General features: G+C 46.1%; 1 protein-coding gene across 2 annotated transcripts in view; it reads left to right on the top strand.

Moving 5' to 3' along the window:
- The first annotated feature begins 5493 nt into the window (after positions 1 to 5493).
- DAPK1 (death associated protein kinase 1) overlaps positions 5494 to 24436 on the top strand; it is a 216379-nt gene continuing 197436 nt past the window's right edge. Inside the window, exons 1-3 of one of the 2 annotated variants that reach the window (XM_082619891.1) lie at positions 5494 to 5717; positions 6568 to 6737; positions 17038 to 17133. In XM_082619891.1, coding sequence (XP_082476017.1) covers positions 6676 to 6737; positions 17038 to 17133 — 158 coding nt within the window. In that variant the 5' untranslated portion in view covers positions 5494 to 5717; positions 6568 to 6675. The remainder of the gene's footprint in view (positions 5718 to 6567; positions 6738 to 17037; positions 17134 to 24436) is intronic. The other variant, XM_082619892.1, reaches the window with a different exon arrangement.

Below are 24436 nucleotides of genomic sequence, written 5' to 3'. Positions count from 1 at the left end.
CAAAGGATTTAATGAGGGTTAGCAATGCATTCAATACCACAGGATACAATAAATAAAAATTGGAAAGAAACTGAGTCGGAGGGAACGTAGGTATAGACAAGTAGGCAAAATCCATGCCATGGGGTCTTAAACTCCGGGTCCCATACTCCAGTGCAGAGGGCCAGGCAGGTAATGTCAAGCTCTAACCTTTAAACCCATGCGCTACAAAAAGGCTGTGAGTCTGGTACAATGGTGGGAGAAGGGGTCGGAGAGGTTCTTCAAACATCTCACAGCTCAGAAGGAGTTGTGTAATGTGCATTTGATATTTTGTTTGTGAATATTCAATTCTGTTACAGAAAACAAGAAAGTAAATGGGATGGATGAAACTCGTGAGATTTGTTAAGCACAGATAAGGAAGTTAGTAACCTATTAGACCAAGAAGACAGCAAATATTTATGATGCACTATACATACAGGAGACATATAAGGCACTCAATATTCATGAGGTCATAATTCACCACTCATTGGTGGTACCCATTCTGACTCCAAGAAACACAAGTAAAACCCATAGCTGCTCAGCAGACTAATTGGCAATCTATAGCTATTGGCGAGGCATACTTGCCCCTCTGTATTTGCTTGAGTTAATATGCTTCTGTTCTCAAGAGTTTTGCCCCTAGCACTCTCCTTTTCAGTCCTGAATCCTGTTCCTAAATAGCCTCATCTACTCTTATGCTTGAAGCTCCTCTGGTGTACACAAAAATTACCCTCGGCTATCCCATAGGTACCTAACTCCACCTGGACATTATCTAGATGCCCCATGGGCACCTCAGACTTCATATCTCCCAGATTGACCTCATCTTCTCTTTCCCCAAACAGCTTGTCCGTCTGTATTTCAGCCCACACAGCAGCAATATCTACCTAATCACTCAACCAAAAATTTGGATATTGCCCTGACTCTGTCATCTTCCTCTAGTACCAAGTCCTGTGATTTCTACCTCATGAAAGTTTCTCATTGTTTTTCTCTACCCACCATCTCCAAGAATGTGCCAAATTAGCACTAATCACCCTGGGTATCAAAGAGTCTTCAGAGTGAAGACCTAAGTGCTGAGCACAATGGACAAGACTGCAAAGATCTCCCTTGGTTTACCTCTCCGCTCTCATCCAAGTCCTGGACACAGTGCAAAAGACCCTTCCCCTCTCTACTCTTACCTCTTGACATTTCACCGACTGAACTCTGATTACTTACAGATTCCTGAACGAGCCATTATCATTCTCACATCCATGATTTCATCCTCACTGTTTTCCTCTCTCTAGATGTCCTTCTCTCCCACCTCTACAACCCCACAATCCACCACCCCATCACCCACCATTTTATGCTGCTAACTCTTAATCATCTTACGCATGTTCTAGTGGGAATGTCAACTCCTCCAGAAAACTTCCCTGAAACCCCAGGCTCACCCCTATCATCATCCTCCATCCCTGGCCTTTATCTGAATTAAGTGCCCTCCCTTCGTGTTTCCACAGCAGTCTGTCAGGGCTGCAGAGGAAGGAGATGGCACACTCAAATTAGGATGATTCAAGGAGGTGTGGGAGAGGTGCAGGGGAGCCATAAGGGATGGGGCAGGAACCCCAGGTTAGTAACGTGGAGCTGCCACCAACTCTAGGTCTGAAGAGACTAGGGGAGAGAGTGGTTACCAACACGTGGACAAAGAAAGTCACGTAGAAGAGTTTATCTGGTGAGGAGCGGTGACCTTTGTTTGATAGTGACCAAGGCAAACTGGCAGTGAGAAAAGCAGGACAATAACTACCTTGGCCTCATTCTTCTCCCTTCTCCTTGACCCCATACCATGTTCCCCATTGGCCAAACCAACCTGCAGCCAGAACACAAGGAAATGAGTTAAAATAATCTTACAGCTCAGCCTGCAGACCTGTAAGGGTGGAGAAGGATAGAAAATACATCTAGAGAAATAAATGGATTATATCTAGCACAACCACACTTTAATAGAATTGTCTCTTTGTTCTTTAGTCTCCATCACTAGACTGAGTTACTCGAGGACAGAGAATGTTTTATTTATCTTTGCATCCTTAGTATCTAATATGTGTTAGACAATAAAAGCTTATTCAGAGAATATGGCAAATTGGCCATAACTTGGAGGATTACATTTTCTGATCTTGCTACTTGCTTTCTCACTCTGGAAAATAGAGAACAGAGTGAGCTCTACAATTTTCATTGTCTGACAAAAAAGAAACATCATTTGGTCAGGAGTAATGAGTTCTCTTAGCGCTCAGTGCTGAGAGGAATTAGAGTCAATCATGTGACTGTCTACATAAGAGGCACTCAACTGCATAATGGGCAATATCTTCAACATGGAAACCACAGGTGCAGAAACATTCTTCATGGGGTCATTTAAAAATATTAGCCCTTGATAAAAGCCAAAGGCATGTTATTAAAAAGTAATCCAAAGGTGAACTGAGCTAGTGTGTTCCACTTTGATTAATCTTAGAACATCTTGCCCAAGAAATGGTTAAGCCTTAGACTTCAAACCTGACCCACTAAAAAAACTCCAGTCCTCTCTGGATTCTCTCATCTCTCATCATCCTATAGATGAAAAGGATCAACTGAGAAACTCAATGCACTGAGGAGCCATGGATCCATTAGAGGGCAGAAGCCTGGGTCCCTGAATGACTAGGTGGAGTGGAGCCCTTTCTCTAATCTCTGCAAACCTCTGTGCTGACAGCAAGAAATAAGCCTTAAATGTGTCAAACCTCTGAGATCTGTGGAGTTTTATAGCAGCAGTTATTTTACCCGGACTAATGCAGTTATAAAATAATGTCCTAAATTCTATACTGGAGTCTGTTTTAAATGTTATCACCATTATTATCATAAGCCATAGTCCATATCATATTCAAGTTCTTTTCATGGAAGTCCTTTCCAGCTTGAATCTCATAATATCAGGATTATAGTATTGTCTTCCATAGCAGAAATGTCTCTCAGAGCTCTTCTTGCTTGGACTATGATAGAAAATATAACACCAACATTCTGATGTATTTTATAATGTAAAAAACCCTGTCTCATGCATTATTGTTTTAGAATCTCCCAGCAACTCTGAGGAATACACAAGGATCTATTATTATCCTCATTTTGCAGGTGGTGAAACTGAGACTAAAGGATAAAGTGGAGAAAACAATTTACAGAGTTGTTTGAAGATAAAGCAAGAGAATAATTTAGTCTGCCTGGCATTTGGTACATGTTAAGAATTAAGTTTTCTTACATGTTATGTATTGCCTTGTAATAAACCACCCCAAAATAATGACTTAGAACAGCAGCAATCATTTATTCTGCCAGCAGAATTTGGGCTGTGAAGACACAAATAGCTGCGGGTGGGGGTAGGGTGGAACAGCTGGCTTCCTTGGGCTTCTCTCTTTCTGTGGTCTCTCCACATGGTCTCTCCACATGGCAGCCCCAGGGTAACCATGGCAGCTGAAGGCTTCCCGAGTGAGTGGAGAGAGCAAGAGCAAGAGAGCAAGCAAGAGAAAAAAGAGAGAGAGAGAAAGAGAACGTTAGGCAGAAGCTCTAACACGTTATGACCCAACCTTAGAAGGATATCACACTGTGTCACTTCTACTACATTTTCTTAGAATCAAGCCACTACAGACAACTCATATTCATAGGGAGGAGAATTAGACTCTGCTTCTTCATTGAATTTTGGGGCACATTTCCCCCTCTACAATGCTTTCCTGAATTAGTACAGACATGAAAATAACAGGTAAGGGACACAGCCAGGGTCTTTCACAGCTAGAGTTAAATGGTTCCACCACTATTAGATCCAAATGTGTGACTCCCAAGCCCCTGCTTTTTTTCACTACTCCAGAAAACCTCCTGTGATCAGCATGTCGAATAGGGAAGACATGCTAGTCCCCAAACAGAGGCAGTTCTTCTCATTGCCTTGGAAAGCGCACTTAAACATGTATTTTGCAGGAAAATATTACCCTTAAAGCAGTCATCCATAAGCACTTTCCGAGTTTCCAAGTATCTGTGTTTTTAATCCCTCGCCAACAGATGTATTCATTTGCATTTCCCCTAGATGAACCACGTTTTTTTTGTTATTTTTGACTGTATATCTCACCTCTCAAGATCCTTTTGTATTAATTTCCAAACCCATCACTAAGGTTGATGCCGCCACCCAATTTGTAATCTTCCCTTGATTCCATCATCATGAATGTGTGCCCTTCCTGTGGGCCATTGAACGAAATGTTCTTTAAGAGGAGGGTCTGGCATAAGATCTGAGGGGCATTCTTTTTTTTTTTTTTCTCCCAAGAATTTCTATTGAACTAAAGAGAGTTTAAACCATCTCATTTTAGAAAATCTGGAAATTTGAACGATGACATGGATCTGAAATCTCAGAGCGTTCACATACCGGTTTTTGTAACTCTCAGCAGTAAGGCAAATTTCCCTATAGGAGCTTTTCTCTGTTTAGGGATCCCCAGCAGTCCCTATGGGGAAACATCCTTTTTGTTCCCCCTGAACCCTAGGGCTTGGTGGGGGCCTGGGGTAAGAAGTAGAGAGAATGGATAAGGGTCTCCAGTGTAGACCAGCACAGTCCACAGGAATATAACTGTAAGCCACATAGGTACCATATTTTCTAGTATCTGTATTTTAAAAAGTAAAAGGTGAAATTAATTTTAATAATATATTTCATTTAACCCAATATGTACAAAATACATTTGAACATGCATTTCATATTAATATAAAAATATTCAAGAGATTTTTTCATCCTTATGTCCATACCAAGTCTTGGAATCCCATGTGTATTTGACACTTCTTGCACACCTCATTCCGGACTAACCACATTTCAACTCATCAATGGACAATACTGTACTGGACTGCACACATAAACCCTTCGTTTCTGTTGCTGCATTGGGCCTCTGAGACCTCAAACCTTTCTTCTCTGGTTTCATACCTTCTTACAGTTCAGATCTCAGCTCAAAACATCTATCCTGAACAGAATAGGTGTTTCCGTTACCCTGCAGTATTGTCTCCATGGAACCAATCCCTTCTAAAATGATCTCATTTATTCGTTTACATATTGATTGTCTAGCTTCTCCACCAGAATGTAAGTTTCAAGAGGGCAGGGATTTTTTTAAGCCTATTATGGTCTCTGTGATTTTCCGGTGCCGAGCACCGTGCCTGGACCACGCGGGGCGCTCAGGACACCTCTGCGGGATGAAGGAATCTCATTTCTCTGGAGCCTCGCCGAAGGGGGCAGCGTAGCAGCGTGTCACAGGTGGGGCGCCCATGTTGCGCGCGGCCGTGCTGGCTGAGCTCCTGGCGCGGGTGTGGGGCGAGTGGGTGTGTGCGGGGGTGTGCGCGGTAGAGCGCGCCAGCGAGCCCAGAGCGCCGAGCGGGGAGGAGCAGCCAGCGCCGCGCAGCACCCGCAGCGCCGGCCCGGCCGGGCAGCTCGGAGGTGGGTGGGCCGTGTCGGCAGCCCGCCCGCGGGGTCCCCATTGGCCGCCTGCCGGCCGCCCTCCGCCCGGAAGGCGGCGAGGAACCGAGGGGCTGCTCCGGAGCAGGAGTGGGAGAGCCCGGCCGAGCCGACTCCGGACGGACGCGCGGGATCCGCGCCCCCACTCGCTGCCTCCCTGCTCTCCCGCGGCCGCCCCGCTTGTCCCCGGCGCTGGCGCCTACCGTCGACCTCCGACAGCGCCCCGGAGAGACCCGGGCAGCTCCCGGGCGCCCGGGTGAGTGGCCGCTCGCGGCTCCCCGTCTCCTCCCGGGCCCCGCCGCCTGCTTTTGCTTTCGCGGCCGCGGCGCGGCGGGGTTGGCCCGGGCAGCGCCCAGGGCAACCGGGAAGGCCGAGGCGGGGTACACTTGACTGAGGGGAGAAGGGGAATCGCAGCCAGGAGATGCCCCCAGCCCCGCGGGCCGGGTGGGAACAGGTGACGCGGGCCGGGCGCTTTGTGTCGGGACGCGGAGACCGGGAGCGGGCGGCCGCGCCTCCCTCAGCCGCTCCCTTCCCTCCCTTGCTCCCCCGGGCGGCCGCACGCCGGGTCGGCTGGGTAACGGAGCTGGAGTCGCCAGGAATGTGCCTCTGGGGACTGCTTGGCTCGAGGGAGGAGAGAAGGTGGCTGAGGCGGCCGGGGAGGTGCGGGAGCCGAGAGGTGGCGCGGGGGTTGCACCGCCGCTCCAGGCAGGAGACGGATGCTTCCAGCTAGGCGCGTTCGGCCCCGGCGAGGGCTTCATTCTTCCGCTGCGCCCCTGGAGGTGGGGAGCTGGGTGGGCGTGTGTGCAGAGAAAGGAGAGGCGGGGAGGCCAGCCACTTCCGGAGCGGGTTCTGATCCGTGCCGAGCGCCCTGCTTTCGGGGACGCGGACCTTGGGGTGCGGTTGTGCCCGGCCCCACGCGTGCGCCGGAGATGCGGGGCTGGGGGCGTCTCTGGCCCGGGTTTAACAAAGAGTGCTCCTCTCCACACGGCGGGGTGCGGCAACTCCGGAGAGGTAGTCTTCAGCGAGCGAGTCTTAGCCCTGGGGAGGGGTACTTCGTTTTGGGGTTGTCATTTTATTGTTGTTATTGCCTTTTTTTTTTTTTTAAGGACTGTTGACTGATGCATGAGGGGCCCACGGAGGCGCAGGAGCGGTGGTGATGGTTTGGGAAGCGGAGCTGAAGTGCGCTGGGCTTCCGTGAGGCGTGACAGTTTATCATGACCGTGTTCAGGCAGGAAAACGTGGATGATTACTACGACACCGGCGAGGAACTTGGCAGGTACTGGGGGTGCCGGAAGCGCACGTTTCTGGATTGTGGGAATGCACAGTACTGCGGGCAGTGGGTGGTAAACAAATGCAGTTTGAATTCAGGCGTCTCCCTCGTCCTTCCAGGAGATGTGCAAATTATAGAGAAAAGAGTTAACTAACCTAGCAAGGACTAGGGACCAGAAATATACTACCTAAAACAAGGGGCTGGCGGCGGAGAAGCTATTTCAGTGTTAGATTGTGATGCAGAGTGTATTGATCAAGACCCCTGGACAAGAATAGATTTAGTTGTCTGCAGTAACGCTTGTCAGCTTTTACCCTTCTGAGACAATGAGGCAAAAGCTGAGATATAGTTGAAACTGGAGTTAGCTTCAGTTAACTGTGAGTTAGCCCTTATGTGTACAGAGAGTACAAACTAATTCATAGGCTTTTAAAGGCTTAATACTTTCCCTCTTTCTGAATTTTCAAAATAGCATGCACAAGTATTGGTAGGTCACACATGGAGACTTGCCAGATGTTGATGTTGGGTTTGGATTTTGAAACTTCCTTGAACCAGGAATTTAATTACCCAGTTGGTGTCAGTGGTTGCTTTGGTTTCATTCACAATGTTAAATTTTTAACACATCCCTAGTTGAGAGTCTAATATGTCTACCTGGATTCAGAGCATACTTCCATTGCTGCAGGAGCTGTGATTCTGAATGTGAAGCCTTTCAGTTCCAGGTGAACAAAGAACGATTTCTTTGGGGGCCTCTAAGGGCTGGATGGGTTTCCCCTTGACTGGGGATTTGACAGGGTGTGTTATGCTCTGGTCTGACTTGAGCTGAAAACCCAGTTTTCACACCTAAATTTAAACTCAACATAAGAAATTTGACTGCAGTGTATTTGTATTGTGAGTCAAGTAGGCAAAAGGATCTTTAAACTAACAAAAAAGTATGTATTTATTTACATGTGTATCAAAATATGTATTTTTCCATATACACCTGATGTCCTGATTCAGTGCTTCCTGTTTCCCCATGAAAAGGAAATTAAAAAATACCCACACCCTAGATGACCTTGTGAGAATTGTGAAAGTTGAGTTTAACTAAAATTTTTTCAAGTTCAAGTAATAGTTCAGAACAAAAGCAATTTTTAAAAAGATATAGTATCAAAATATTTCTGTATACATTTAGTATGGACTCAGAACATCACTGGGAACTTGTGCTTAGGAGGAGCTTACTATATATTGGGGATTTACTGAGTGAATAAGTAAGAAGGAAAGCTCTCAAAAATATTTCATGGATATGTTTAATGTTAAGGTTTAAGAGTATATGGTTGAAATACTTGGTTTAACTATAATTAAGTCACTTTATTCCTGTGGTTTTTAGCAAGATGAGTGGTACATGGAGTTTTCCTTTGGGAGCAGGGGAAAAAGGCAAAAAAATATGTTTAAATTCTGTTTGTGTAGTGTGGCCTGATTATATGAATTCTCTTATAAAGAAAGATGATTAAAAGTAGGTGAGATGATTGCTTTATAGATTAAGTATGTTGACCTATTTTCATTAAGATCTTTTGGTAGAATTCTGTGTTATGAGAAGGAAAAATAATGAGGCCTCCCTGTGGCTGGCGGGGGAGTTTGTGATCTTTATTTCGTGGGTGGGATGACAGGCCCTCTGCCTCTGCGATGGAGAGCAGTTTGCTCATTTGTCACTAGATTTTGCTTTGATTTTGGCTCATTCTACGTTTCTGTGTATAATTTTCTCCCCACTGTGCAAGACTAATTGACAAATTGTTTATTGAATAATTTAATTTGTGTGACCTATGAATTTGAAAGAAGTGCTTTGACAAACTGGGAGTTGGGGATTTTTTAAAATAAAGTATACATGCTGATCTGTCTGATAGGTCTTTTGCTTTTGTTTAAAAATGCAGTAAATGGTTGATTTTTTTATTTCAAAGTTTTTTTCAAGTCCTGTGAATTTTATGTCTGCCAGGAAACAGCCACTTCCTGAAAACAAATCCTGGCATAAGATGGACATATAGGAAAGATGCTGCTTCATGTGTCACTGAGAGAAGATTGGGAGAAGAGGCAGGAGCTTAGCAGTGGAAAATGAAAGTGGGCAGATGTTTAACACAAAAGCAGGCTTGTTCTAAGCAGTGAGTTATAAACAAACCAACATCTATGATTTAAAACTTCATCCACATATCTTTAGCAGTAATCTACTTAATAGCTACTCACTTACTTTATAAATGGTCTAAGACAAAGTCCATAGCTAGAGGAGGGAGGATGGGTTTTTAAACAAGAGGGATATAGTATTTTGATTATTACTATTGTTACTTTACTTTTAGGAAAACAGTATGTGTGTACAAGGGTGAGAGTGTGTGTGTGTGTGTGTGTCTATGTATATTAGTGTGTGTACTGCCCAGGTGTACTGTAAAAGCTCTCTGTCAACTCTAAAGAACTTTATAAAGTATTATGATTATTTGTAGTAGTGATAGAGCAGACAGACCACTGGACAGATATTCTGGTCCAAAATTGGCTCTAGAACTTGCTAGCTGTATAACCTTGAATAGGTCACTTACCATCTCTAACCCTCAGGATCTTCTTCTATAAAATGAGAGGCCTAGTGCTTATTTCATGGCTGTTGTGAATACCAAGTAAAAGAATTTTATCAGCAGTCAAGAGTTAAACAAATATAGATATCATCAGCAGGACTGGTTGAGACATGTGAGTATTCCAGGCATGCTAATAACTTGGTTTGCAACTTGATATTCTTTTTTTCTGTTTACCAATTTGGGGAAGGGAGGTCCTGTGGGAAAAGGGTCATGGGGGATACCCATTGCTGACAGCCCTTGGCCTCTCCACTCTGATTCTGAATAATGCAGCTCTGGCCTTGAACTTGCACACCCTTCAAGTAGAAATAAGTCCCTGCAGTGAAAAGGACTGTCATGGTTAGAATGTTGTTTGGTGACCTTTGTTGACTCCAGGAGGCCCTTTGGGTCTCACCCTCTATCCCAGGAGGTGGAACGAAGAACTGCTTCTGTCACATGTAGTGGTTTCTGGGAGGGGTTCTTATAAATGCGGATTTCTCCATGTGCTGTTACACTAGGTCATTTTAATGCCCCAGGTGGCTTAGCATCTCTTATCAGTTGGCACTCGGGGCAGCTGAAGGCCAGCTTGTCCCACCATCGTGCTCCAGTTACATCCCTGGCCGTGGTTCAGCCTAACCTGCGAGCCTTCTTGGCACCTCTGTGAACACCGCCTTCCTGAGAACTGGCCTTCTTTCTCTTACACGGTCTGACCTTATGTGATCTGAAGACCTGGGTCCCACCTCCTGAATAAATCTCTCCACAATGATCTCTCCCATTCAGAAGCCAAATGACTTGCCCTCTGAAGCTCTCCACTGGTCATGACCACAGACTGCCCCGTCCATGCTCCATCCTTGCTTTGTGGTGTTAATATTCTTGTATAACTCCATGTAGCCGGCTTAGAAGTTCCTTCAGGGTGCGCTGTGGGCTCTTTTCTCCCCTGTGGGTGTGCAATGTGCTGTATAATTCTGGGCAAAAGTTTAATCGATGCCTGAATAGGCTAATGCAGGGCGGCAGGTACAATACTGAGACCAGAATAGGGATTTGAGATGCAAATGCTGATGCGGGTGCTGAGGCCGATGGAGAGGTGGTGTGTAGTGTGGGACAGCCCGGCACCCTCCTTTGGGAAGTGGGGAGACACCTACCTTTGCAGGATGCTATACGAATTAGAGGCAGTGGCTGTAAACATCTCACACGTAGTCGCTGCCTCAGATATTATTTTTAATAACCTCTTTTCCCCGTTACAGCATTTACCACAACGCATACTCATTACTTGTTTGATTATCTGCTTCCGCCACAGCTTGTCACAGGGTTGTGACCTTGGCCTTGCTCATCATTTTCTATCTCTTATGCCTAATTAGGTGCATGACGTAGGTGCTCAATAAGTGCTGACGGATTGAATAAATGGATTAATATTTGTAAAGCACCATGAGTACACATACACATGCACATATATATGGTTACATGTATATGGCCCTCAATGAGTGATGACTCTGGTGGGGATGAACTTAGGATATTAAAGGCTGCAGCTCATCAAAATAAAAGCTGTTTTTCCTTTTGCGTTCTGTGGCTAAGGTGCACAGCAGCCAGCATATCCAAGCACAAGATCAGTTTTAAACAAAACAAAGTGGAGCATTAAGTATTCTACATTTGTTTGTGTGGTTGCTGGAAGCTAATAATTTAAAGTGAAAACACTCTCATTTTGGCATAAAATCCAGAGGCATTTTAATTGACGTGAGGAATTGTAATAAACCCTGACAGTCTGAGTACATCTTCCTGTTGGTTTACTGTGAACTGCAGGAATCAGTCCTAAGACTGGCAATCCCATGGGGATGGGAGAGGGAGAGACTTCCCAGCGTGTTTTCTCCTTGGAAGTGGGACTCGCAGGCTCACTAGGTTGACTAGTGAGATCATCCTGTAGGACCTCCCTGAATGTGAGTTTTCTCTTCTCATTTCTGCTTCTGTGTGCCCTCAGCTGTTTCCTCTGATGGGAAAGGCTGCAAAGGTTTAAGAGAGATAAAGTTCAAATATATGTATTAGAGTTAACAATCAGGAATTTTAAAATTTTGCGCATTATAGGGAGGTCTAATAACAATTTTCTAGCATGTGAAGGGAGGGCACGGTGACAGTAGTGAGTGGCAGCTGGGTTGAATGCTTGCTTGCCAGCACTGGGAATGCGCCTCTGGACCACCTGGGGATGTAGAAATTAGGTTCACTGGGACCTGGCGGGACATACCATCAGGAACATAGGGTATGGAGACGCTAATTGATGGGGAAGCCAGGGAACGTTGAAGCGGCCTTTTTGGTCCTCTTATGCCCTTTTACCCTAGGCTTGTGTCTCACCCAGCCGCTTAGGAACCTAAAGGCCCCATAGCGTTGGCACGCCCCCGCAAAGCTGTGAAAAACACAATAAGCTTACAGAGATGGATGCTCAGATGAATTTCAGTAATTGCAATACAGGGTTTTATCAGAAGAGGTGACATTATCAGATGTATCCTGTGGTCTCCCAGCAAAGTTGTAACCCCAGAAAGGTAGAGACCATTTCCTTCAGGCATTGGGGTGGGGGTGTGTGGATACCTTCAGAGATGGTGTGGTGGGGGGATGACGGGGGGGAGCGACAAGGTCAAGATTAGGTGGTCTGACCTCTGGGACACCCTGTTGGGGAATGAGTTATGAACTTTCACCCCTAATTCTACCCAGTTGCAATGTGTACCTAACCTAACCTAATCAGGCATTTTATATGCATGAAATAAAGCATGATTTTAATGGAAACATATTTCTGATCAGGAGACAAAGAATGCCACCTGCTGGTAGAGGGGAGGGGCTTTTGTTGGTGAAGGGTAGCCCAGGACCCTTGGGCACTTAGACCTAGAAGAAGCTGAGCAGTCAGTGAGTCCTTCCTTGTTTCATCCCATCCGTCCTTAGGTCAAGTGGCTTTCTCAAGGTAGCTGGCTATCAGGTAGCAAGAGATGGACCTAGACTCCCTAGCAGGACTGTTTTCATTATGTTCTTCACACTACTTAGGATTTGACAATTCTCATTTTTTTGGAAGCCAGATACTGTTGATATTGAACAGAAGTGATTTGGGCAGCCATCTAATGCCTCTCCATCTTAATACGTGCTTGGAGAGGATGGTCAGGAGTAACTAGTAACTGCTTCATGGTGGGTTTCCATTTTCACCCCATGGAGAGGCTGACGCTTTGAGTGCAGAACTCTCATTGGCACTTGACAACACATGTGACCTTCTTGCCTCTTCCAAATGGCTTGTGCCCCATAGTTATGAATGGTGCTCGTACGTGCCATAGTTTTAGCCAAGTGCCAAAGTCCATAATTTAGCTTTTTAGAAAGTTCACAGAACACTTTCATTACTATTTGACCTTTGAGTCATGGAATGTATAAGAGTCATCGCTCTGCCCATTAGGCAACCCCCCTAAAAGACAGTTTCTCATTTCATTAAGTCGCCCTAGTCCGTCTGGTTTAAGGCTGGGGTGTGATTGTTTGAGGCTTTATGTGGAAGGTGATACTTAATTGGTTTGCTCTGGTTTGCTGTGGTGAGTTATCACAACAGAATGCATCAACCCTCGGCCTTGAGAGAGATTATATTATAGTATAATTATTTATTGTATATCCAGTCTATCACTTTGTTTACATTCTAAATTAATTCCTGTAAATGTACAGTTAGGAGAGAGTAGAGGAAAAAATGACTGACCTTTGGTTTTTCTACATCATCTAACAAAAATGGGTTTAAAAATAAATTTGTCTAACTAGTATATCTTTTGTAGGTAAAACAGAAAGTGTCATATGCCTATTCTAGGTTTAATGTACTAAAAGGATTTTTACAGGGAAAAAGTCTGAAACCTGAAATAGTTGGTCTTATTTTCAATCCCAGTCCAGAACAAAACAAAACCAGTCATGTGCTGGTAACTAATCTCTGGTGATAACTGACAGGTGTGATCCTTAGTGACTCTTGTTTATCGCTTCTGTCTTTTGGAGGTGACGTTGAGAGCTCGTGTAGCTTACAGACCACACTGCAGTCATTTAAGTATAATGTTGCTAACCTCTGAGAAATGACCACTGGGCTTTCCCCTATGCCCTACCTGTCGACATTCCAATTGTCAACTTGATAAATTTTATTCAGTAATATAATGTATTGATACATTCAGAGATGTCAGGAGGGGAAGGAGGCAGGGAGAAAGTTGTTGATTTTTCCCTTTATCAAACATTTAACTTTGGATGAGGAATGTAATGTTTGAACAAATGAATGCTGTGAACTGCCCATCTCTGGTGTTTGAAAGGTTTATATTGATGGTGCTTATATTCATAAGCCTGATGGTTTTCAGCTGGGAAATTTAGCTCTGTGTGTGGACTGTTGTGGGACACATTTTATTTTCGGTCAAAACTGTCTGATTATTCTTTCTTAGATATAATGTGATGAATGGGGCTGGTTTTCAGATATCTCCAGTACAGTTGATATAGTAAGTTTTCACGTATAAGGAATGAGTGAATTTGCATTTTTTTCCATTGTTAAATAGTTTTTTCTATAGTTCATTGTTTTCCACTTTTGAAACTATGCAACCCTTCCCTTTTTAACTTGTAAGGATTGTCAGGATTTTCGAGACCTTACTTTGGTCCTCCATGCTCTTGTCCCTGGCCCCCCAGTGTGGAATTTTCCAGTTGCAAAAGAAATGTAGGAGAGGTAATCAGTACCTTTTTTTTGGTCCCATCATGAAGAGGGTCAGATTTCCCTCTGAACTGCCTGTCTCTATGTCTGCCTAGCAACTCATACCACCGTCTACGACCAGGCTGTATATGCAGGAGGGTAGGTACGACTCAGGTGATAGGACAAAATAGTGACAGAGGGATACATACGTTGGCACATAGATGGAGCGGCTTGGAGGAGAAGAGGTCAGTAGTTAGTGCTGATTCTGTTCTAATGTTTCTGCCCTCCTTTGAGAAGTTCTTCTAAATCGTTTTGCCTCCTCTGGGTAGAGCTCAATTTTTTTTTTTTTTCCATCTGTGGTTTATGGGTAAGCGGCAGAAATATGTGTCTCTGGGAGAGTGATGAAAGACTGCAACCTTTTGAGTGTAATATTTAATAAACTGAGAATTGCAAGCTGCTTCCCTTTATAAAAACAAAGCTGTGGGCACTGTAGGTATACGAATACTGTAGAGAATAGACTTTTCACAGCTAACTGCTGAAGCTGGAAATGCTGAATTGCACCTGATACCCAGAGGAGCTGTCCTGAGAAATTTGGTAAGCCAAAAAAAGTTAAGAAGTTATTTGTTATCTTAAAAATACTCTTTTACTGGTACATAAATCAGTGTAATTGAAACCAGATCCTGCCAGGGGTTTCTGATGTACACTTGGAATGTGAATATAGAAAGTTGTCTTTCTAAATGTTGTCTTTGCCAGAGTGTCTAGAATCAGCATGTGAACTGCTGTGTGTAATGCCAGAAACTTCCACCAGAATATCCTCAGGAGCTCCCCTGTCTTTGGATAATCACAGGTTTATTTCCTTCCCCTTTCGTGGCCGGCTTACACTTCTCTGCAGGCCATAATTGCAGTGGCACCAATGTGCTCAGGACAAGGCCTGGCTGATGTAAGTCACCTCTGCTCTTGTCTTCTCCCTAATGTCTCTATTTCCACATTGTACAATCGGAGTGAAGTAGAATCTTCACCTGTCATCCCATTTGGTGGAGAACCTATAAAATGACTGCTTGAGACCTTGTCCTAGGAATTTCTTTGCCATGTAATTCAAACTAGCTTTGGAATGGAGGGAAGATATTTACAGTTCCCCATTTAGAATGGATAAGGTTTGAGCACCTGGCCGATATCCCCCCTCAGGAGCTTCAGGAAGCTGATTCAGTTATTTGGGAGAGGAAGTGTATTAGAACAATTGGAATATTTTCCAGGATGAAGTTTTATCGGTCTTGCTTTCCTCCCCACCCCTCCCATGGCACACAGAGATAGGAAAGCTTGGCAAATACGGCAGTGGACAGGCAAGGTAAGTCGAGGTGGTGTAGAAGCATGAAATCCCTCGGTTTTGCTAAACATGCTTCAGGCACTGAATGAGTATATCCGGTTTTATTAATGTTACCAATTAATATGGACCATCCTTTGTAGGCCTCCTCTTCAGAAGCAACATTCTCTTTCATGCAGATAATTTAAAACATTAAAAAAAAATGTTTGCACCCGCAGGGCAAGGTCAGGCAGAGCAACCGCGGAGCAGGACCCCGCGTCCCGGCGGGTCTGGGCTCCCAACATTCCCGAGTCTCTGGCGCCCCTTCCCCGTACCCTCGCCTGACCCCGCGCCCCAGTGTGCCCTTTGACCCCATCTAAAAAAGTATTCTGAACCAAGCCGCCGACGGAGGAGGGGCCCACAGCGACCTGAGGGACCGCTCTGCTGTGCAAACGCTGCGGCGCAGCCGGGCACTCGCTCGGGGAGGCGGCGGGGAGGCTGCAAGGCCTCTTCCCCCGGCGCAGCCCGCCCTCCGCCCTCCGCCCGCGGGGCCGGGGTCCTGACCGACCCACGCGCCCAGGCCGGCCAGAGGAGTGACGCAGCGGCGCCGAGGCCGGTGTCCTCGCCGACCCCGAGCCGCCTCCCCTCCGGCCCAGGCTGGGTGGGCGGCAAAAAAAATTTTTTTAATTAAAAAAAATTATCTGTATTAGAGACAAGTTTTAACCTGGAGAACTAAAAAGCGAATGCAAAGTGAGCTGGCCTGTTTCGGCCTGCAGGCTTCTGTGGAGCATGTCCACGGCTAGTCGTGAAGATTCTCTCTTTTATTTGCTATATCCCTTAACAATGTGCAGTAAATAACTGGGCACTTGGTATTATTTTACACTTGGCTTGTTCATGTGATTCTTGGCTCTCTCTGAATTGTGAGTTTTCTGAGAGTAGAAAGCATGGCTTTTTGTGTCTCTTACATGGGGTGGGATTCAGCTAAGCCCACAGGAGGCTTTGTTTATTTGCCTTATGAAGGTACATGTCCAGAAGTTAGAATGTGGTTCAGAGCTTTTGACCCAAATCCCTGACTCCACAGTGCACTAGCTGTTGCCTTGGGAAAGTCACTTGACTTCTGTGAGACTCAGTTTTCTCATCTGTGAAATGGGGATAATAAGCATACCTACTTCATAAGGTTGTTGTGAAGACACACGTAGTGTGTGTAAGGCACTTGGCCCAGTAGCAGGCACACTGTAAGTGTTGGAGAAGGGGCGGCTGTTTAATAAGACAGAGAGCGCAGGAGAGACTGAACATGCCTCTGGATCCTTGTCACGGGGGTCCTGCCTTTTCCTGCTAGTTCCTCATTTCCCCACCCAGGTTCTGACCTGGTCTCCCAGGGGCGGGGTGGGGGTGACGGCCCTCTTCTCAATTCCATCCTTCCTCCTTCTCTTCTTTTCTCCTCTGTCTCTCTCCCCATCTTTGGCTCAGCCTGCAGGGTGGGCTCATTCTACCAAGTTTGACGTCATTTATGTGATCTGCCCTTCTAGCTGCCCGTTCCGGCTGGCTCGGACCCAGGACTCGGTTTATGTGCTGGGCTCCATGGTGGGTCCGCCCAGTAGCGTGGTCAATGATTTGCAGAGCTCCTGAGAAACAAGTTAGCCAGGAATTTAGCCATGCATTTGAAAGCGGGCTGCTGGAGATGGGGCTTACAGGGATGCCATTGCCAAAGTGCACCCAGACGCCCCTGGAAGAGGGAGGGAGGAGCTCATGTCAAGGAGGGTCTATTAAGATGGGAAAACATGCTTTCAGGGAAGCCAGGACAACTAAAAGCTGCACAACAGCCGGGAGAGAGCTGCTCGGAAATGCTCAGAGGGACGGTCATCCTGGCATCATTAAGAACCCGAGGTATGTCAGCACACAAATTTATGTTTTAACAGGGTGTACTGTAACTTCCTGAAAAGTCAATTTCATTTTTTCTAGCTGCTTTTTAAATGAAAAAACTGCCTTAGGCAGCCCAATAAGAGACTAGGAATTTGATCAGATGAACAAATCATTGATTTTTCTTAACAGTTCTTTATGGAAGAAGGAATCTGAATGAGTGTGTGAGTTCCATTCTGAGATGAACTTGCCGCAGAAGGCAAGACGTACGGCAGGTCTGAGCCTCTGTTCAGTTCTGACACGTACTGATTTAAGATGTGAAAATAAGTGTTTGGCCAAGCCAGAATTGCCTGTGCCAAGAAAAGCCTATTAGGTTGGTGGCTGAAAGGCTGAATTGTTAGGATTTACTTAATGGTGAGGTTCTGCCAGCTGCTGGGAGTGAATGCCCACTTAGGCGTTTGAGTGCATCCTTGTTCCCTGGACTGGGGGCCCATTTGTTCAAGGAACATGGCGCTCGCACCAGAGGCCCCTTTAAAGGATGCTTCCTTATTCTTTGGGCCACTGAGTAGAGATATCTGTAGTTTATAAAAGTGACATTAGATGCTCACAGATTTGCAAAGGAAAATGCCCAGAAATTGGGTTTATAAGGTAAGTTCAAGTGAAATATCAGGGAGTTGACAATGCTAACTATAAACAGGCAACATAAATAGACTGTTTAACAAAAGTGTCGTGTGAACTGTGATATCCGTCCATCACATATTCATTCCTCCAGGGTTGATTGGACTTCCGAATGATAGGGCACTGGCTGGGGTGTCAGGCAGGACCGTTTATCTCAGCAAGTTCCTAACCAAGTAGGGCAGACAGACTTTATACAACCAATGATAATAGAAAACCTAAATAAGGGGTGAGAGAAATTCAGTATGAAAAACTATTTCTGGAGTTCAGGCAAGAAGAGGCCATTCTGACTTGGAGGGTTCATTCATTTATTCACTCATTCATTCAGATTCTTGTGGGGACATAAAAACATAAGCAGGTGGGTGCCTGAGCGGATATGTGTGTGCACGTGTGTCTACCCATTTATTCCCTGGAAGAAATTGGAACTCAGACATGAAGGAGGAGACAAGGAAACTAAGATTTACTAGGAGCCCATTTTAGACCAGGGACTGGAGGGAGGTATTTAATCCACATTTTACAGATGAGAAAACCGAGGTTCGGAAAGACGTTGACCTTGGATAATGTGTTTAAGATGGTGGAGGCAACCACTGGACACCCAAAATTGCTAAGTCATGACTGGAGATTGGGTGATGGGTGGTAGGGCTTACTCTGTGACCTGCTTCTCTGCCCTGTAGTGGAAGGGAGAAGTTTAAAGAACTTTAAAACATCCAGCACAGTGCCTGGCTCATACAATGTGTTCAATACATGTTTCCTTCCTTTTTTTTTTTTTTAAATAAATTTATTTATTTTATTTATCTATTTTTTTACTGTGTGGGGTCTTTGTTGCTGCGCGCAGGCTTTCTCTAGTTGCATCGAGCGGGGGCTACTCTTTGTTGCAGTGCGCGGGGTTCTCATTGCAGTGGCTTCTCTTGTTGCAGAGCACGGACTCTAAGCGCGCAGGCTTCAGTAGTTGTGGCACACAGGCTCAGTAGTTGTGGCTCGTGGGCTCTAGAACACAGGCTCAGGAGTTGTGGCTCATGGGCTTAGTTGCTCCGCGGCATATGGGATCTTCCCAGGCCAGGGCTCGAACCTGTGTCCCCTGCATTGGCAGGCGGATTCTTAACCACTGTGCCACCAGTGAAGCCCAATGTTTCCTTCCTTTAAACTGAAAGTTCTCAACCTGGTACTAGTGACATTTTGGTAGGGATGATTCTTTGTGGTTGTGGGATGTTTAACAGCATCCCTGGCTTCTGCCCTCTGGATGCTAGTAACATCTGCCCCCACCCCCGCCCCAGCCCGTTGAGAAGCACTGGGCTACAGGATCAGGACAGGGAAGTGTTAAATGGACCTAGGGGTTGGAACGGGTAGTAGGCAAGGAGGATCCTGCACCCAGTGAGCAAAGAAAGTGCCCCTGAAGGAAGGTATTGACCTTGGGTGTCCAGAGCTTGGGAAGGAAGAGAGCAGGCTGCAGATGGTGTGAGCCAGAGGTCTGAGGCAGGTGTTGTCTTAGTCTGGCTTTTATGTACTGTCCCTGGAGTGGGTGTGTCTGCTGTTTCCCAGAGGCGTGGGGTGGCACCAACAATGAGTAAGACCTGGAGAGACTTCCTGATGTCGCTTGTCCAGTGTGGTAGCCACCCATGACCAACATCGAAGTTTCTGCCTTGCCCCACCCTGCTGAGCAGGCTTCTCTGAGTCATGGCTCGGCTGGGTTCCCATCACTGCCTGACTTCAGTCCACCCTCCTGTCTCCTAAGGGGGGCCTTCTGCTGCCGTCTCCATGACTCTGTTTTTAACCTGCTTAATAGCTTTGTGTGTGTGTGTGTGTGTGTGTTTTTAATGCTGATTTCTAATTTTTAGTCAAAGCTAGATAACTCCTTGCTTTTTATTCGCTTTTCATTCTCTTAGGCCCCCGATCTTGCCTCTCAAGCAGGCTGGATGACATAGCATGCTGTGTGACTGTGGGGAACCCATATAGCTTAGTTATTGCCTTCAGTATCCCCTCTTCCCAGCAGGGGGCTTTTAAAGGTGAAAAGTCAGGTCTCAGGATGTGGCAGGAGGTGTGAAGAGTGCTCTCTGCCCTCTCCCAGCTCCCTGGGGGAGGGGCACTTATACAGAAGTCACCTGGGGAAGCTTGTCAGTGGTGGAGGGTGTGAAAGGACAGGGGCTGATTTGGAGGGCACGGTGGGGAAGGGAAATGGGTCAATCAGGGTGCTGGCAACAAATGAGTCCACTCCTCTTCCCTGGTGGCACAGCGTTTGAGAATCCACCTGCCAATGCAGGGAACACGGGTTCGAGCCCTGGTCCGGGAAGATCCCACGTGCCGCGGAGCAACTAAGCCCATGTGCCACAACTACTGAGCCCACGTGCCACAACTACTGAAGCCCGCGCACCTAGAGCCCATGCTCCACAACAAGAGAAGCCACCGCAGCGAAAACACGCACACCGCAACGAAGAGTAGCCCCCGCTCGCCGCAACCAGAGAAAGCCCGCGTGCAGCAACGAAGACCCAACACAGCCAGAAATAAATAAATAAAAATTAAAAAAAAAGAAATGAGTCCACTCCTGATGGTCAAGGTGAAGGACGGCCAAGTACACACAGTCTGGGAAGCTGATACTGTGCCTAGGGCTGAGTTGGGGCCACTGAGGAGGGCCTTCAGCACATATGCTACTTTGGGGAAGACACACCCTGACCTCTCCCTCCCCCTTTCTGCCAGTGCCTCCTCTTAACCCCTCCACCCCCCAGGGAGCAGGATGTGGGGCAGCCTCCAGCTGGGCAGAGAACGGTGAAGAACAGATTGGGGGGGTGGGGAGGGTGGCGTGTGGACAGATGGAGGAGATGGAGAGTAACCAGGAGAGGGGCGTCCGCTAGTGACAGCTGTGAAATAGCGCTGGGTTTGCCATGGAACTGCTCCCCTCTGTTGGGGCAGGTGATCAGAATCTGTACTCTCAGTGTGCAGGGTCCTCCTTCCTACTCTGAATACTGGGTTTATATTCCATTTTTACCAGGAAGTCACTCCTGACCATCCCCTTTCAAAGTGTTCCCTCCTCTTGCAAACTCCTGGATATTTCCTCTTTGGCACAGTCATCCAGCATTTAGACTCTCCATGTTGCATTGCTGGCTGTCCCTGCATGTGTGTGTGTGTGTGTGTGTGTGTGTGTGTGTGTGTATCTGTGTTTATCTTCCCTAGATTGTAAGTCCCTTAAGGTGTCATAGTTCTTTTGTTCCCAGCATCTTGCACAGAGAAAATATTCCAGAAATACCTGTTGTCTTAATTGGTCATATCACAATATTCTGAAATGAAGGACTGTACCATAGTTCCTATGAGTTTTAAAGGTGGGTAAGTAATCACTAAAAAGTTCCTCAAGATGCATAGTATGTTTTCATCCTTGGAATAGCCCTGGGTAGCGACAGTCCTGGGTCCCAGTTTCAGCTGCTAGCTGGAGAGTAGGATATGGACAAGACGGCTATATCCTTTCCATTGTACAATTTCCATTGCAGAAATCCTGATGATTTCCCCCAAACCTATTGGTACTTTTTTTTTTTTTGTATCATGTTACCTATTCTCATTGTCTGATTTTAAAGTATGGGGGAGTCTAGTGGGAATACACTGTGGTTGACCCCCTCTCAGTTACTGAAGGGAAAGTAGGTACTAGAGGCAATAGGCACCAGCTGTTGATGTGCCCATGTCACAGCTAGCGTGGTTCTTAGAGAAAGCAGCACATGTTTGTGCTGAGTCTGTGAACAGAGCCTCTACAGCACAACCGTTTGCCCTGGAATATTTGCAGTTTAAAAGTGAAAACCATGGGACTTGATGTTAAACCTTTCTGCAGTCGGCAGTCTCTTCAGTACCATCAAATTTGCTCTCTTTTTTGTGCGATGCTGGAAAACTGGGGCTTCAGAAAGCCAAAAGGAAGTCTGAATATAGAATTGACTTCTTCCCCAGTAAATTTTAATTGATTCTAGTGTGAGTAGAAAGGTGTATTATGTGTTCTTAAAAGATAGGCTTTAATTATGGTTTAAAATTAATTCTCTAGAAAGTGCTGGAGTTGCACCCAGAGAGAAGAAACAGGGCTCTGGCAGAATCGTGTAAAACGGATTGATGGGAAAATGGGCTCCTGATCCTGAGGGTTTGGGAGCGTTGCCAGCCTTACGACAAGGTGTCAGTTAGCCTCCCCACTCAGGGAGCAAGTGGAGGGACTGCCAGCTTGGGGGAGCCCTGTTCTGAGAGGGCAGGGACATCTGGAGCCAGAGCAGTTTCCAAGGCGGTGCAGCTCTTGTTTCTCGGGTAGCATTCCTTCCTGTGGTAATAAAGAGGTTACAGGCGAGAAGACAGCTGCTCGAAAGCCAAGGACAGTTGTTGCGAACAGGTATTTAAAAATCAGCCACCGTGGGATGGGAAGAATCAGGATATTGGAGACAACTAGGATTCAACTTTATGGCTTAGAGTTTCTTTTTTGACCCTTGAAGGCAGGTGGGAAGTAGTTTTTTTATGCTTCTTTTTCAGATTGGGAAACCAGAGTTTAGAGAAGTTAATCTCAAGGTAGCAGAGTTCAATTCAGTGTGAATTGAAATGCGTGCATGTGTGTATATACTTACATACATACATATATATATATATACATATATAATATACACATGTATACATATACCATACATACATTTATTGTAAATTTTACTGATGTGAAGGATGTGTAACAATTTACACATAATCACAAAATATCCATATTCATTATTATAAATTCCATATATATAGCCAGAATGCGTTTGTTAATTTTTGCTGTGGTCAACCTATGCTCGATGATGTTTTGACAAATGGAGAGGCATCCCCATCTGCTGATTCTTTTCCCAGTAAATTGATTGCCACTCAATCTGGCATGTGATCGCTGTCCAACGATTTCTCACCCTTGTACAAATGATATTCAGTAAACTGAACCCTCGCTCAGCTTCAGCACTGCTGATTGCAGTAATGCTATCTTTTTAGCTTTTGGTGTCGTTGCCGGGATTGGGACATTGTTGGATTCTGTATTCTTTAACAGTGGCTACGTTTAACACGCAGCTCGCAAAATTTCTGCAAAATGAGCAGTAGGCTCTCATGAGCAGGACGGACTGGCTGGAGCGCTTCCCCAGCTCCGTTTTTAAGCAGTTGTCTGAAAAGGCAACTGCTTACCTGTCTTACTCACTGCTGAGCCCAGTCCCAAGGCTGGTGCCAGATGTGTGCTTGGAGACTCAGAAAGTGTTGTTCACATGGATGAGTGAGACTTCAAAGCTGGGACCAGGGCTTCCCTGGTGGCGCAAGTGGTTGAGAGTCCGCCTGCCGATGCAGGGGACACGGGTTCGTGCCCCAGTCTGGGAGGATCCCACATGCCGCGGAGCGGCTGCGCCCGTGAGCCATGGCCGCTGAGCCTGCGCGTCCGGAGCCTGTGCGCCGCAACGGGAGGGGCCACGGCGGTGAGAGGCCCGCGTACCGCAAAAAAAAAAAAAAAAAAAAAAAGCTGGGACCAGCAGAAAAAAAAAAAAAAAAGCTGGGACCAGCAGCCAGTTCATGGGACTCTAGTTTGCAGCCCTTGAGGACAAGGTCCTTGGTGGACAGTGAGGAAGCTCAGGAAGGAAGAGGCACCGGAGACCATCTCCACCATCAGAGCTGCCTGACAGAGCCCTGCCTTCTGGTGGGATGTTAGCGCTCGGACAGTGACACAAAGAAGAGGAGAGAGGACAGCATCTCCTTCTGTGTCCCTTTCTTCCAGCTGTATTAAGTCTGGCATTTTTCTTCCCCATCTTCTAGGGAAGGCAGGGCCTTCTTGTCTCCCAGTGTGGGGACTTGCCCTAGTTATCAGTACCCAATGCGGGTAACCAGTTATGGGGAACAAGAGACATATAGATCCCTTTACGTCTTCTAAAATGAAACGGGTCATACCTTTCACACAACACAGACGTCAGAGAGAACATGCAGGGAAAGTCGTGTCCCTCCTTCTGTCTTCCAGCTACCAGCTCCTCAGCTTCCTGGGGATCCTTCCAGGTAGAGCCTGTGCATATTTCAGTCAGTAAGCTTATGCATATTTTCATGTTTTTACTGAGATGGTATCATGTTATATGCATTGTTCTACACTTGGTTTTTTTCACCTCACAACATATTTTGAAAATCATCCCATTACTGCAGAAAGAGAAATGCCTCTTTCTGTTCTTTGACTTTGCCGTAATTTATTTAACCCTCTCCCTATCTATGAACTTCTAGGGTTCGTTTCTATTTTTTTTTTTTTTTTTTTTCGCGGTACGCGGGCCTCTCACTGCTGTGGCCTCTCCCGTTGCGGAGCACGGGCTCCGGACGCGCAGGCTCAGCGGCCATAGCTCACGGGCCCAGCCGCTCTGCGGCATGTGGGATCTTCCCGGACCAGGGCACGAACCCGTGTCCCCTGCATCGGCAGGCGGACTCTCAACCACTGCGCCACCAGGGAAGCCCCGTTTCTAATTTTTTATTACAAATAATTCTTCAGTGAATACCTTTGTATAAAAGGTTGAAATTATCTGTAGGATAAATTCCTAGAAGTGAAATAGCTGGGTCAGAGGGTATGAGTATTTGTCATTCTGGTAGATATCGCCAAGTTGCTCTTCATAGAAGATAAGCCAGTTTATAACCCAACGACCCAAAATTGAGAGAGCTGATTTCTCTACCTTCTTTT

The sequence above is a fragment of the Mesoplodon mirus genome, assembly GCF_964341445.2.
Source record: "Mesoplodon mirus genome assembly, chromosome: 1".
In the NCBI taxonomy this organism is placed as follows: domain Eukaryota; kingdom Metazoa; phylum Chordata; class Mammalia; order Artiodactyla; family Ziphiidae; genus Mesoplodon; species Mesoplodon mirus.
This window is presented reverse-complemented; position numbering and strand designations above follow the sequence as displayed.